The sequence below is a fragment of the Herpailurus yagouaroundi genome, unplaced genomic scaffold (assembly GCF_014898765.1).
Source record: "Herpailurus yagouaroundi ecotype Mexico unplaced genomic scaffold, PumYag 28, whole genome shotgun sequence".
Lineage (NCBI taxonomy): Eukaryota > Metazoa > Chordata > Mammalia > Carnivora > Felidae > Herpailurus > Herpailurus yagouaroundi.
In genome coordinates this window covers 79,485,089-79,500,894 of record NW_024412376.1, presented here as the reverse complement: position 1 = coordinate 79,500,894, position 15,806 = coordinate 79,485,089, and the positions used below count along the sequence as shown (strand labels likewise).

The window sequence follows — 15,806 nt, the reverse complement described above, 5'->3', positions numbered from 1 at the left end:
GAAAATCATGCAAAGTCATGTGATAGCAATGATTAGTGACAGTGGTGGCATTAATAATATTCAGAGAACTGTTGCATTTATTAGAAATGTCTTCTGGGAACTGTGGTAGAACCTCTGAAACATTATAAATTCAACTATTCAATTTGGTAGAAGAGAGAAGACAATGATTTCTTTCGTCTATACTTGGCAAGTCATGTTTTAAATAATGAATTTATTTTCCTTGCTAATAATCACAAAAATATCTCCAGGAAGATGTAGTTTTCTTGGTTGTCTTTGCAAAAAAAGGAATTCTGAATTGTTTCCCACTATTATTATGAATCTTGTCATTAAAAAAAAAACAAAAAAGGTAAGTGGAACATGGATGGAAATCCTGCTTTGAGTCCTTTTTGGTGGACAGATATACTCATGTGTTTTCTTTTAGGTTTTTAGTAGTAGGATGTTTCAGTCTGGCTTCTTTCTGTCATCCATTGCTCTTGCTTTATTTTTAGAAATTGTGTACAGGGTCACCTGGGTGGCTTAGTTGGTTAAGCGTCCAACTTCAGCTCAGGTCATGATCTCACAGTTCATGAGTTTAAGCCCCACATCGGGCTCTCTGCTATCAGTGCAGAGCCTGCTTTGGATCCTCTCTGCCTCTCCCCTGCTCATTCCCTCTCTCTCTCTCTCTCAAAAAATAAATAAACATTTAAAAATAAAATTGTATGCAGCCAAATGGAGGAAAAATAAAGGAGAAAAACAGTTTCAGGATTAATGATAAAAATCACAAAAATGAAAAGGAGTTAATAAGACAAATGTCTGTGAAACTGATATTATTTATCTCTATTATAGAGGCAAGCCAAACTTACTGGACATGGGCTCTTTGATGATCAAACCAATCCAGCGTGTAATGAAATACCCACTACTGCTCTGTGAACTCCAGGGCTCCACCCCTCCCTCTCACCCAGACTTCAGGGCGCTCGGGGATGCCTTCACTGCAGTGAAAGACATTAATGTGAACATCAATGAACTTAAAAGACGGAAAGATTTAGGTAAGAGGAGACATGATGAATTGAGTGTTTTCTGTGACTGGAGTGTTCTGCTTCTGAGAATCAGAATATCTAAGTAGTTACAGCAGTTGTGGTGATCATGGTCATCTGATATCTAGAGTTAGAGGCCAGGGAGGAGAGTGTGATTTTGTCTGGGTTCAGGAGATCATGAGACACACACACACACACACACACACACACACACACACACACACACAAAAATGACAAATTTTTAAAAATTAAGCAGCCCTATACTCAACCTCTGTTGCCCACCGCACGCCTGGTGACATACTGTGGCCTGAAGAAACCATAGCGCATCGTCCTCCTGTCACTGGCGGTATGTGTGGCAAGGAGAGATGGCGTGGCCAAGTAGCTGGAGCCGTGGGAATCTAGAGCTTGGTGAAACGGATGGTGAAACAGGTCCAGCTGCTGCTACATAGAGCTCATCTTGTTCTGGCACATTAGGAATGGAGATTTTGTAGCAATAATTGTTTCACTGAAGTGAACAAGTATATTTCTTTCTCAAATTAACAAATTATTGCTAAGCGTTTGTTAGCTACGATGTAAAATTTGTGTCTGAAGTGGAATGTAGATTTCAGAACAGGAGGCACAGTTATATGGTTTCTATCATCCTGGATATAGTAATACAGTGGGATAGATTGTAGGTCCTCTCGTAGTGTAATTTGTGTCCGTAAGTTCACAAATGGCTTTGTGCTTCTAACATTAAAGCACAATTCAAGGAGTGCCTGGGTGGCTCAGTCGGTTAAGCGTCCGACTTTGGCTCAGGTCATGATCTCACGGTTCATGGGTTCGACCCCCGAGCCTGGAGCCTGTTTCATATTCTATGTCTCCCTCTCTCTCTGCCCCTCCCTCGCTCGCGTTCTGTCTCCCTCTGTCTCAAAAATAAATAGACATTAAAAAAAAATTAAAATAAAGCTCAATTCAACATTAAAGCAATGGTAGGACTTTGGAGCTAACTGCTCCAACAACTTCATTTATTTTTATTGTTTTTATTTTCTAATTTTTATTCAAAAAATATGTATGTATATTGATAAATTAAAATTATAAAGAAGGGCCCAGAATAAAAAAGTGGAAGTTGTAGAGGAAGAGACACCATAAAGAAAATTAAAAGACAGTCCATAGGCAAAGGATTACTATCTAGAATGTACAATTACTGATATTAAATCATTAATAAAAACATTTAAATGCAGAAAGGATTAATAATAAAAGTAAGCAATTCAGAAAGAAGAATAAATTATTATTTTTTTTCAGGGGAACAATACATTTTAATTTATTTAATTTTCCTTAGAAAAAGTTTTTTTGATGTTTGTTTATTTTTGAGAGACAGAGACCTAGCATGAGTGGAGGAAGGGCAGAGAGAGAGAGAGAGAGGCACAGAATCTGAAGAGGCTCCTGGCTCTGAGCTGTCAGCACAGAGGCTGATGCAGGGCTTGAACTCGTGAACCGTGAGATCATGGCCTGAGCTGAAGTCGGACGCTTAACCGACTAAGCCAATCAGGTGCTCCTCTTTGTGTTTTTTTTTCTTCTATTTTCTTTCTTCTTTCTCCTTTTTCTCCTTCTTCTTCTTTCCTGCAACATGCATGGCACTACAGTTTGCTGGGATTTGTTTTTAAATTTAATTATCATGAAACTTTTGATCATAAACGTAAATATCATGGACACGTTTCTAATTAATATTGGCCTTCTTTTTACTGGTTCTCTAGTATTCTATTTCTGAGTGTGTCATAATTTATTAAACTATTCCTTTATGAATAAACCTTTTGATTGTTTCCAACATTGTGCTATTAGGAAAAAATGCTGTAGTAAACAAAACTTTGTATGCTTGACTATGGAAAACAGATTCTCTGCATGACTTTCTGATCATAGACGACACTTTTAGAAGATTCTGCCAAATTTTTCTCCACAAAACTGCATTGGTTTAATCCTCACCAACAGTGTATTAAGATTGCCCATCTCTCCACACCCTTACCAAAACTGAATGTTAGAAATATTTAACATCTTAGGGCACTTGGGTGGCTCAGTCAGTTAAGCATCTGACTTTGGCTCAGGTCAGGATCTCCAGCCCCGCATCATGCTCTCTGCTGTCAGCACAGGGCGTGCTTTGGATCCTCTGTTCCCCCCTCTGCCCCTCCCCCACCTAAGATTTTTTTCTCTCTCTCTCAACAATAAACATTTAGAAAACAAAAAGAAATATTTAACATTTTGAACAATATGAGAGATGAAATTTATTTCAAAGATAAAAAAGTAAAGCTCAGAGAGGTGACTCAACTTACCCCAAATCTCTCAGCTAGTGGAGAGCCACTCTAGGGTCTGAGGTCTCCTTGTGTTGGATCCAGTTTTCTTACCTAGGTCATGATGCTTCATCCTAGAGACTGAAGATAATAAATGTATTATTTGAGGAGAGAGAAAGCTTTTCAGGGATTTCTTTAATGTGGGAGGTAAATGCACCTTGAGCTTTGAGGTGCTCAAGCCCTTGGACAGCTGAGTTTCTGGTCAGCAGGTTGGGCAGCTGGGGTTATGACTGGGCAGTAGCACTGGAACATATTGCATCTGCATCAGAGGGTCAAAAACCATCGAGATTTCTATCTTAAATATTGATCTTACGTACTTTGGATGAAACACGCTCTTTCCATGTTGCATGTGTTCAGATCTGTGATTGCATTCTTCCATTTCAGTTCTAAAATACAAGAAGAATGATGAGGATGAATCACTTAAAGACAAATTGTCTAAACTAAATATTCATTCAATTAGTAAGAAATCAAAAAGAGTGACAAATCATCTGAAGATTCTGACCAGAGGAGAATCGCAGGTAACTTTTCTTTTGGGGTCACATACATTCTCCTGGGGAGCATGAGTGCTGATATTTGTGTAAGGTTTTGTTTGGTTGTTATCAGAGTTGTTTCTAGAACACTGAGAATCAAACTAATTGCCTGATGCTGTTCCTTTCTTTCTCCTTCTTTTAAAACTCTTTTTTTTTTTTTAATTAAGTTTCTTTATTTTTGAGAGGCAGAGAAAGACAGAGCATGAGTGGGGGAAGGGCAGAGAGAGAGGGAGACACAGAATCCGAAGTAGGCTCCAGGCTCTGAGTTGTCAGCACAGAGCCCAATGCAGGTCTCGAACTCACGTACCGTGAGATCATGACCTGAGCTGAAGTTGGACACTCAACTGACTGAGCCACCCAGGCGCCCCACTTATTCTTTTGGAGGAAGTCAAGTGGGGGTGGTTTTGATGCTATTTTAGCTGTGGTGCTTCCTTCCACTCAAGAAGGAAAGGAGAGATAAGGGTGTGAGGACAGGGCTCAACAAGGATGTCCCCGAAGTGCTGACACTCATCATCAACCAGTGTAGTCTCACCCAAGGCAAAGTCCTCCTTTCATCTTATCTTTATTTCACTTATATATTTTTTTTTAAAAAGGGTGTAGGTGCACACCTTACATGATTTTTTTTCCCTACACTTATCCTCTTCCTCTCTCCCCACTCCTATGCACATTAAATTACTGGATAATTGTTCTGTGTCAGCTGCTTAGCCTGGTTTGAACCACTTTCATCTTGACTTCTAACAAATAATGGATGGACTAGCAAAGACTCTCAGACTTTAATGTACATAACGATTACCCGAGGAGCTACCAGGGTTCCATCTGGTTGAAGGCACAACCTAGGAGTCTGTATGTTTTACAAAAACTCCAGGTGTTTTGAAGCTAAATGACCTCGAAATAAGTGACCAATGGAACACACTTTGAGAATCACAAGATGGAAAGTTCACAGCCTGGAGATAATAATTCAGTGGCGTTCTAACCAAAAGTAGGCAGGGCAGTTCTTAAAATACCATATAGCACTTTTATTCCTTCTCATTTGCCTGATTTCAACCCTTATCATGTTAACATCTCTAAGGTTTTTAGTGTGAACTAGAGGCAACCAACCATATGATGGTTCAGCATTGGTTTTAGATGGCTTGTCCTATCTACTTCACTTGCTAGCTGCCAGAGTCTTTCCTTTTTCGGTTAAGTCTGCAGCTTTCTGACCCCAAGACCCTCTTCTTCTTCTGAATGCCTAAAAAGCTTACTGAGTGTTTCCAATCTCGGCACCATAAATATTTGCAGGAGTCAGCGCAGGGCAGAAATTAAGAGCAAAGTCATCCAGATCTGGCTTTGAACCTCACCTCTTCCACTTAATAAATATTTGCCTTTGGGCACATAACTTAAATTCAAAGCATTCATAAAGATTGTAGTAGGACCTAACTCATGGAGTGGTTGTAAGGATTAAATGAGGTGATGCTCATGAAGAAAATACCTAACACAGTGGGTAAGCACTCAATATATATTAGCTGTCATGATCATGATCATCATCATTATCAATTTTATATCATTATTGTGAGAAATAAGCCCACTGACCCAATCAAAGAGGGACGCAGAGACTCAGAGCACAGTGAAGCGAGGCTTTAATCAATGTTCTTGCAAGGGTGGGTGTCTGATGGACAGGCACACTCCGGGCAGTTACGGTAGGCAATTTATTTCCTAGCATGCAAATCCGTCTCCTGATTCCTCATTGGCTGAGTACTACAAAGGTTACAGCCTTACCCGGACATCGCCTATGCCCTTTTAAGGCAAAAAGCAGTCTGATTGGAACAAATGTACATTCCTTGAGGTGATGCGGAGACTTCAGTTCTTTGGCAGAGGCTTATTGCAAAGCCCACAAGAAATAAGCCTGCAAAATGGAGAGGGGAAGAAGAACCAGGAAGTGAAGTATCTAAGGGTTTGGGGCTCCACTGTGGAAGGACGGGTTCGCACATACTTCCAATAGGTTGTAAACCTATTAACTAGACAGCACAGCTTTTATTTGGTATTTCGGGAAATGAATCATCTCATTTCTCACAATTACCTTGTCTTATTATTTACCTTTTAATGTACAGACTTACTTCTCCTGTAGATATAAACATAAACTCCTTTATGCATGGTGTATTAATCAGGTCTTTTATTTTCTATATTTTATGATGTTTTTAACGCCTTGGAAAAGCTCCTGGCCACGAGAGAGGCTCCTCCCAGGGCTAATCCATTCTTAAGGATAGCAAAGGGCTCAGCTGGGATCACTTCTTTCATATGCAAACCAACCAATCCTGAGTCTATAGCTCCAAACACCTGCTTATCTATGTCTCACCCAGTAAGCCTGTATTCCTTTGCCTTAAATCATCCTAGGGCCAGCTACCAGGCAACTAGAGACAATCCCTATTGCCCAAAGCCCATGGGAATTCTCTAAACTGGTCAGTCCTGAACTGTTTATCCTTACCCAGCTGTTTCTATAGGGTTTCCCACAGAAACCACAATAAAGGCTCTGGCCTTGACTTTCCCCTTGCTCCTTTCTGCCACCTGACTGAAACCTAGTGATTGTCCTGTGGCCCTGCATGGCATGCAGTGACTTCCTCTCTAGGACTTGTCAATATAATCAACTTCTTCCAAGCCTTGTTTTTGTTTTCCTGTGTGGCTGCACCTACTTTACCATTTCATAGCCAACAGGGATATTTTCGGAGTCCGTGGCATGTACCTACCGTTCATGCTAGTACTTTCTTCATGTTCTCCTAGGGCCTCACTGGGTCCATTGCATGCAGACAATCACTCCAGGCCCCTCTCTTAATGTGAAACTATAATGTGAGAAGTTGGGGACATCGTGGTGTGTGGTCATAGGTCAGGGAAAGGAAAATCAAGACATCTGAACTAAAAACAAAAATAATAAAATCGGACTGGGAATTCAGTTTGAGAAGAGACTGTAGCCTCCACAGGCATGTGTAAATGTCATGCACACAATTCTCCCCTAGTCTTTAAGATGCTGCTTCTGGCTTAAGACAATTCTATTGAAGAACAATAGGAAGGTTTAATTCTGGGCAGGTTTTTGTAGAAGCAGTTACATTCTTTAACATATTTATCATCAGCTTCTGATATTTTCCAATTGTGAACTAAAAGTGAATTGTAGGTAAAGTGGCCTGAAGGGATATTAATTAGATTTTCCCCTTAATCTTTTGAGAAGATGTCCTGTCAGCAATGAAGCATTTCACTGTTAATCAGAAAATCAGCTGCATAGGCTGAACTGCAGAAGAGATAAATCTCAAATCAGTCAATTTTGCACTTGTCAGCAGCTCAAGTGAAATATTTGGTGGAGTTAGGGTATAAAACTATTACCCAAGAGGAAGATTCCATTCAATTCATCACACATGTATTGAACTATGTACCAGACACTATGTTAGAGATTGGGAATACAAAGAAATTCTGCATTCAGACTCCTTGGGTTTGAATCCTGGCTCTACTTATTAACATGAGTACATTTATTTAACTTCCTATATTATTTAGGGTAAAGGCCAAGCTTCTAACACAAAAAGATTCCAAAACAAAGTAGCTTAAGCCAGATAGTCATTTATTTCTCTCTCTTACCATAGTCCTGAGATGTGAATTCAGATGAGCTCTGCTGCACAAAATTCTTTAGGAACCCGGTTATCCCCAGTTTGTGCTGTGCCTTCCCCTAAACATACTGTCTTCATTGGCTTGGTTGAAGCTAGGTCACTGCTGTGTCTTCAGTCAAGTCCCCAGGACAATGTTACAAGGCCAAAATTCAGAAATGACACACATCCTTTAGCTCACATCCTATTTGCCCAAACCAGTTACAAAGGGCAGAGCCAGCTGCAGGGGAGCCTGGAAAGAGCAGCCACATGTCCCACTTAACCCAGGGTGCAGATCCTATCAGAAAAAGGACGACAGGGAACATCAACTATATCTGCCACACCTCTCAAGCTTCTATTTCTTTATCTCTAAAATGGGATTAATAGTGGCACCTAGGCCATTGAGTTATATAAGAATTAAAATGAGAAAAATGGAAGACAGGTTTTAAGCACAGTGTCTGGAATATGGTGTTTAATAAATGTTAGCTATTATTATTATTATTATTATTATTAAGAAAAAAATACTTAATCTCAAATGCTTGTAATTCATCAGTGGAGAGAATCACTTAAATAATTAACTAGAGCTGTGAGAGCACATGGGGGAGCAATTAATTTTCTACAGTGGAAAGAATAGGAATTCAAGGGGGGATTCACAGAAGGGGTGACAGTTGAGTCCTTAAGAAAATTAAACAGAATTCTGCAAGGCAAAAAAAGGACAGCAGCATATTCCAGCAAAATAAAGTAGCATGAAAAAGACTTGGGTATAGGAACATAAAACTGGGAAATATTTCTCATACTGTGATCCTTGGAATCTCTTATTTTTGAATCATCTGGATCCCAGCCAAGATACACAAAATAAAATAGCTGGCAATGGGTCCTTGAAAATTGCATTTAAAATAATCTGCCCTGGCATATTGTTCTTTACATCAAATGGGGTTAGAGCATAGAGATCCTAAGCTAGGGGGTACTGAATGTTGTGAATTACAAAGAACTGCCCATTTAATCAAAAGCTTTCTAGATAAATAATATTAAGGGGTTTAAAAATAAAACAAAAATGAAACCATTTTCTATACATTCAGTTCTAAGGTCAACCATCTTAAATCAACAAACCTATGAACAGAGAACAGCTATGGTTACTACTGTTGTGGGATTTTTTTACCTTAATATCTGGATTCCCTGTCTTGCCGCTTCGAAGAATAAAGAGGTGGAGGCAGAATAAAATGAGCAGCAGGCAAAAGTTTGTTAGAGTATGAGAAAATAAGAATAGTATGAAAGCTCTCTTTACAGAGAGGGGGCATTCGAAAGTGAATGCCCTTGACTATAGACAAGAGTCTTTGTTTCACAAGGTTTTAACCCTAACCACCCCCACTCCTCATCCACCCACCCCCGCTTCCCTTCCCCCATGTTTCTTCTCAGGTTCTACCCTTATTTATAGGTAACTCCAAATGCCTTGTCCATTAATTATTTTATGAACACACAAATGTAGCATAATTTAAGTACATACATAATATATGCCATTAAAAACTGCAGAGAAAAGTTTTACCTCCTACAGCTACCATCGCATAGATGAAGAAGCTATGTGAAAGCTGAGAGCAGATTAACCTCACCATGTGACTTTGCTCCACTAATTGAACATCAGTCGTGCTGTGTGCTGGTACACAGCAAGTGCCGTGCTGAGACGGTCAGCATGACATGAACGGTTTTCATCTCAACAAGGAGTTTTTGGTTTTTTTTTATCATGTGCTAGGCTAATACAGTCCATGCTATTTTTTCAAAACACCAGATTTGTTTGAGTTATAGCAATAATTTCATCTCTATTTTAGGTAAAAGACAATACCTTTAATAGGGAAGAAAAGCTATTTAGATCTTTAGAAAAGACGGTGAGGCATTGTGTGAAGAACATTTCGCTCTGTCTTCAACACGTACAGGTAGGTGAGACAACTGTTTTTGAAGTTTCTATAAGAAGATCTTAATGTCCATGGTTATTACAAAGAGTAAATGTGAATGTTCATTTGTTTATATGATCGAATTTATATGATAAAATTCATTGTATCAGATTTGGGAGGCTGCCAACTGCAGGTGAGGGAAGCCAGTAGAAACATTTAGATTTTGCTCTTTGTTCCCTTACCTGCCCCATTTCTTCTCCCAGTCGAAGTCGCCATGTTGTGGAACATGTGCTCACATGATGCTTGACCACGTGGTGCTGGGCCATCAGCATGCTTTCCTTACAATTGAGATGAATTCATTAATGCAAAATGAATTTAGCAGAAATTTTCTTTATTTGTTGTATTATACTAACACATCCCTTTCTAGTACCTAGAACACATATTTGCAAATTTAAAAGTAGGACTGAAAGAAAAAAGTAAATCAAAGAGGGGGCATAAAATGAAATTAGAGAAGTTACAGAGTGAAAAGTACATAACATAAAGGCCATATAAAAACCACAGAAACTGGGTCTCAAATTTAGCTGTAACCTTCTGAGAAGCCAACTTAAGAAAGGACATGTGATCACACAACTCTGGATGAACTGAGCACCTCTATTTATTTTATAACCAGTGTTTCATAATGCTCCCTTTACAGTTCTGAATGAAATTCACCAGTAATTCAACCCAAGGTAGGTAGGTTTATGTAAAAGAAAATAAACTCTAACAAAATACTAAGAACTACAATATGCAAATGCTCCCACACAACCATAGTAGAAGACAAAAATACCCCCCCCCCAAAATTTCCAGTCCCTCAGGAGGTTTTCCTGCCCTTGTTGAGAATCACTGACTTAACCAAACCCATTGAAGTGCAGTATAATTATATTCAGTAGAGAAAGAATTGATCTCATAAAGAAGACATAGTGTCCTCAACATCTTGATAATGGTCATGACTTTGAGACATAGACAGCTAGTAGAATTATATGTAACTCAGTTAACAAATGACCCCCTTCCCATTTCCCAGTTTTTATCTTGGATATCTATTTTTGGAAGCTAGATAAATTATCATACCAACAGAGGATTATGTTAACAGGCATTATGATTTGGAGACAGGTTCTATGTTAAGTAACCAACAAGCCACAATCTTTTCTCATTTATTAACTGACACAAAGCCTGATTTTACCACCAGTTTTGCTAATCTCTTCCTAAAGCTCTGCTTTATGTGAAAAGAAAACTAAAACTTAAGTATAACAGCCAGAGAGCACTGGGAACCTGTCCTTCTTATACATTTCATGAAGTAAATGTATCTTGGGAACATCTACAGGAAAGTCTTCTGTTTCCACTAGCTGATTCAACCAAAACATGAACATCTTCTTTTAAAGACAGCATTACATTCTCTAAAGAAAGCTGAAGACAGGGGCGCCTGGGTGGCGCAGTCGGTTAAGCGTCCGACTTCAGCCAGGTCACGATGTCGCGGTCCGGGAGTTCGAGCCCCGCATCAGGCTCTGGGCTGACGGCTCAGAGCCTGGAGCCTGTTTCCGATTCTGTGTCTCCCTCTCTCTCTGTCCCTCCCCCGTTCATGCTCTGTCTCTCTCTGTCCCAAAAATAAATAAACGTTGAAAAAAAAAATTAAAAAAAAAAAAAAAAGCTGAAGACATAAATCAAAGAGAAGTGACTTCTAAAATAAGGGATCTGTAAGAACTGAATGCTGAATAATGGCCAATGAGGGAACTTAAGATGGAGTCCCCTTAAGAAAGAAGGTGTCAGGGGCGCCTGGGTGGCTCAGTCGGTTAAGCGTCCGACTTCAGCTCAGGTCACGATCTTGCGGTCAGCAGTTCGAGCCCCGCGTCGGGCTCTGGGCTGATGGCTCAGAGCCTGGAGCCTGCTTCCGATTCTGTGTCTCCCTCTCTCTCTGCCCCTCCCCCGTTCATGCTGTGTCTCTCTCTGTCTCAAAAATAAAACGTTAAAAAAAAAAAAAAGAAAAAAGAAAGAAGGTGTCATACAGAGCAGTATGAGGAAGTGACAGAGGGAAAGTAAGAAAATAGATTGTTACAAGTAGTCTCATTCATTGTACAGAGCATTCATGAAATTTTTCCTTCCTTTTTTTTCTATTTATCCCTCGGTGGTAATGGAGGGTTATAATGATGAAGTGCACACTTGTGGTACATTTAAATGTCCTGAACTTCAGAACTTTGCCCATTTTGTGACTTTGTTCTTGGGTTCCAGGATGCCATGCCCTTAGCGCTGCAGAGTGTAATGGAGCTCCAGGACATCTCTTGCAACAGAGATAAGGAGGAGAGGAGCCATTCAGAGACCCCGAGTAATGCCCCACAACCCTGTGGTGACTTTGTAAGTTATTTATATTCACAGATAAATTAGAAAGTAGGGTTAAAAGAAAAGTTGCTTTTTATTTGTTTTGCTAGAGTTAGAAAAAACATGCACTAAAGCGAACACTAATGTCAAAATTAATAGATTTAAATAGGAGGGTATTATTATTATTATTATTATTAACTATTTTAAAGTGGATTAGTGAAGATTTTACTATAATCAAAATTTAAGAGCGTCCCAGACTGTATTTCTAAGAGTAGTCAGTGTCTGTGTCGCTTTTAAAGTCAACATTTAGGGGCGCCTGTGTGGCTCAGTTGGTTGGGTGACCGACTTTGGCTCAGGTCATGATCTCACAGTTCGTGGGTTCGAGCCCTGTGTCGGGCTCTGTGCTGAACACTTGCTCAGAGTCTGGAGCCTGCTTTGGATTCTGTGTCTCCTTCTCTCTCTGCCCCTCCTCCCCTGCTTGTGCTCTGTCTCACTCTGTCTCTCAAAAATAAATAAATGTTAAAGTCAACATTTAGTTTAAGCCTGCATGTGATAGGTCATCAATTTATTAAGTTGGAACACTGTGATTTTCTTTTATTTTTAATGTTTTATTTATTTATTTATTTATTTATTTATTTATTTATTTATTTATTTATTTTGAGAGAAAGAGCAGAGAGAGAGAGGGAGTGTGAACAGGGGAGGGGCAGAGAAGGAGGGAGACAGGGAATCCCAAGCAGGTTCTGCACTGTCAGTGCAGAGCCCGACATGGGGCTTGAACTCATGAACCGTGAGATATGTATGGCCAAAGCCGAAATCCAAAGCCCGACGCTTAACCAATGAGTCACCCAGACATCCCAGAAAGCTGTGATTTTCTTAAAGGAGTCTCTGGAAAAGTCCAGAGTCTTTTCAGGAGGAGCAATGATACTCTCTGAAGATGTGACTTTTATTAACACAGTATATATTGTAAAGTAAAGCCTTATTGAGAAAGGGATTTTACCTTTGGGTCATACAACTTCTGTTCTGCAGTAAAATATGTGCTTTTTATGAGTTCTTTAAAATATAAAGAATTATAAAACATAGCTAGAGCATCATAAAAACATGCTAAGGCCAAGAAAATATTTGTCTGGTAAATTAGTTTGAGAAATACAAATTTTAATTTAGTATCTTTTGTCCCATAGGTATTAATATAGCATAGTAGCATTTCAAGTATTATATGGAAGCTATAATAGATTTCTGCATCATCTTGAAGGTCCTTGAAAGTGGCATTTTATGTTGGCATTATTGGCATTTGCAGTCACACAGTTCTTCACTGAGGCCCTCGTGTTGGGGGGTGTTTAGCATTTCTGGTGTAGCAGACTCTAGATCTCAGTAATGCCCCCGAGTCATCCAGTGAATACCCTCACATAGTAGTTCCAAATCCTAGGAGATGATGCAGCCCCACCCCCCAGGAAAAAAACCACTCAGAAGCATCTCTTTCCTGGCACTGGGGAATGGAAAATCAGGATCACATGTGAATTAAGACAATTGATGAGATAAATATGAGAGCAAGAGAGAAGTTTTTCCGACGCATGTGAAATGGAAAAAGTGTGGCTAGTTCTTTATAAATTTCTGGGCTTAATTACAGAGAATACATTTTAGAAAAGTCCTTAAGGGTTTGCTCTTTAGCTTAATTCCAATGTATTAAGTAGATGAGTATTTATTGAGCTGTCAGAGCAGGGTGTACAGCTTCTCCCTCAGCAAGAATGTCCAGAATTTGATAAAAGAAGAGCAGTGTTCTTCTCCACCTTGCATGAGACCACAAGATGATAAATTCAGCTAAATTAAAATAATCGAGAGACATCAATATAAAAGTAACTTTTTAACTTATGAATAAAGTATATTAAGCTTTTTAAAAAACCAAATATTAATAAGAGCTCAAAAATCTATCTAAAGGCAGAGCCGTGTTTTTATGTAACCTTGACTAATACTTGCCTACATGTTTTGTATAGGACAAAATATTAGAAGAAAATCTGATTCTTATTTGTTCCAACCATAATTCCTACGTCTGGGTGAATCAGTTTATGTCTACGGTCCACAGGATATATATATAGTAATTATGTTGTAATATTGTAATTATATTACCTGTAGAATCCAGTCAAGTTACAAATATAGTAATTTATCCAAGAACAGTAAACAGATTCTTCATTTAGTCAAAGGACTCATTAAATAGTCTGCTGGTGTATATTGATTATCTTATAAACTAGACATCAAATTTAATCTGTGTAGTCTATTGCTAGTACCAGTAAGAGATTGGTTTCCCCTCTCTGTAGATTTCCCGTGAGTTCAGACAAAGTTACCAGAGGCTGTTTACTGCTCAGATGCTGATTCCCTAGGGCATCTTTCAGGGTGCAAAGGAGAAACCTACTTCCAAATTGCTATGACATAATCATGTAACCCAAGCATATATGATAAAGGGTAAAGTTGCAGTCAGCAGATAGGATACTATTTGCACTTCAGAAGAGAGGGGGAGGAAAGAGAAGTATCAGAAATTAAATTCAGGGTGCCCAGGAGCTGGCATGGGGTTGGGGGCTAATATGAAGTTCATTTTCCTTTCCTTTTAATTCTTTTTTATTTATTTATTTGACAGAAGAAGAGGGAGAGAGAGCAGGGGGAGGAGCAGAGAGGGAGAGAGAGAATCCCAAGCAGGCTCCATGCTGTCAGCACAGAGCCCGACACGGGGCTTGATCTCAGGAACTGTGAGATTATGACCTAAGCCAAATCGAGAGTTGGACGCTTAACCTGCTGAACGAACCAGGTGCCCCATGAAGTTCATTTTCAATGACTCAGACCTAATAATGTAACAATTTAAGAAATGAAACAAAACCAGCATCAGTTTAGTCTTTCAATGTATTTAAAGAGAAAGCAGTAATTCTGTTGTCATTTCTATCACAGGAGCAAAATACCTATAATAAGGAGGTACTTATCTATATAGGGAATACAATTCCACTACCCACAATGAGTTACCAGGGTAGCCAAGGAATTGAGACGAATGTGGGAGGAACAGGATATAGTCTCTTCTAAGACTATCTTCCTTTTGTTGCCTGCAAAGGAAGGAAATGATATGGTGAGTCATTTGCAGTCTTAGGGGTCAAAGACTAGAGTTTGCCTCCCACCCCATGGGCTGGAGTAGCTCAGTTTGGCTCTGGGAATAGAAAGAAAGGGAAGAGAAAGAGTTGAAGGAGATGACACCAATGACAAAACTAGTGGCTGTAGAGGGAAAGGTTGAGTGTATTTTGGGTGTGCAGGCTTTAATTTTTGTATTCCTCTATTCCTCCTCCTAGAGTCCCTCTTTTAAGTCCTTGAGCGGGTTTAGCTAGACAGAAAGAAAGATCACATCCTCTCTTAACTTGGCTCGATACTTTCCTGCCTTTCTTTGTGCTCCTTCAGGGAGGACATAAGCCTACTGGTGATAGTGCAGGACATGTACTGGTTGTTGCTTACTCTGTGACAGCATTGTTTTTCTCTTTTGGCAGGCAGCCCATTTACAGAGGCTTGTCCTGATGCCCCTGTCAGCCCTGCTGTCCTTGTTCCCCGGGCCTCAGAAGCTCATCCAAAAGCGCTATGACAAATTGCTGGACTGCAACAGCAACCTACGACGGGCAGCAGGAGATGAGTCAGACTTGGCCAAAAAGGAGTATGAGGCCCTCAATGCCCAGCTTGTGGAGGAGCTCCAGGTGTTCAACCAGGCTGCCCGGAAGATTCTGTGGAACTGTCTGTGTAGTTTCGTCACTCTTCTTGGGGACCTGACACTTGTGGCTCAGCAGGTTTATTCCACGGTGGCACCGGTAAGCTCAGTACCAGCTCCTGCTACCCTGGCCTGCGAGATCTACTAGAAACCACAGCCATTAAGGGGTGCCTAGGTGGCTCAGTCGGTTAAGTGCCTGACTTCGGCTCAGGTCATGATCTCAGGGTTCATGAGTTCGAGCCCCTCATTGGGCTCTGTGCTGTCAGCTCATAGCCTGGAGCCTGCTTTGGACTTTGTGTCCTGCCCCTCTCAAAAATGGATAAACATTAAAAAAAAAAGAAAAGAAAAGAAAAGAAAAGAAAAGAAAAGAAAAGAAAAGAA

General features: G+C 39.9%; 1 protein-coding gene and 1 long non-coding RNA gene across 2 annotated transcripts in view; one reads left to right on the top strand and one right to left on the bottom strand.

Annotated features, from left to right (window-relative positions):
* The window catches only part of LOC121031667 (uncharacterized), a 33,756-nt gene extending 26,432 nt beyond the window's left edge, over positions 1-7,324 (bottom strand). Inside the window, exons 1-3 of the long non-coding RNA XR_005790836.1 lie at positions 5,620-7,324; positions 3,652-3,720; positions 3,317-3,415 (exon numbers count right to left, since the gene is read on the bottom strand). This is a non-coding gene — a long non-coding RNA (uncharacterized LOC121031667). The remainder of the gene's footprint in view (positions 1-3,316; positions 3,416-3,651; positions 3,721-5,619) is intronic.
* ARHGEF38 (Rho guanine nucleotide exchange factor 38) overlaps positions 1-15,806 on the top strand; it is a 131,028-nt gene that overhangs the window by 100,281 nt on the left and 14,941 nt on the right. Inside the window, exons 6-10 of the mRNA XM_040476925.1 lie at positions 826-1,025; positions 3,719-3,852; positions 9,290-9,394; positions 11,615-11,737; positions 15,214-15,525. Coding sequence (XP_040332859.1) covers positions 826-1,025; positions 3,719-3,852; positions 9,290-9,394; positions 11,615-11,737; positions 15,214-15,525 — 874 coding nt within the window. The remainder of the gene's footprint in view (positions 1-825; positions 1,026-3,718; positions 3,853-9,289; positions 9,395-11,614; positions 11,738-15,213; positions 15,526-15,806) is intronic.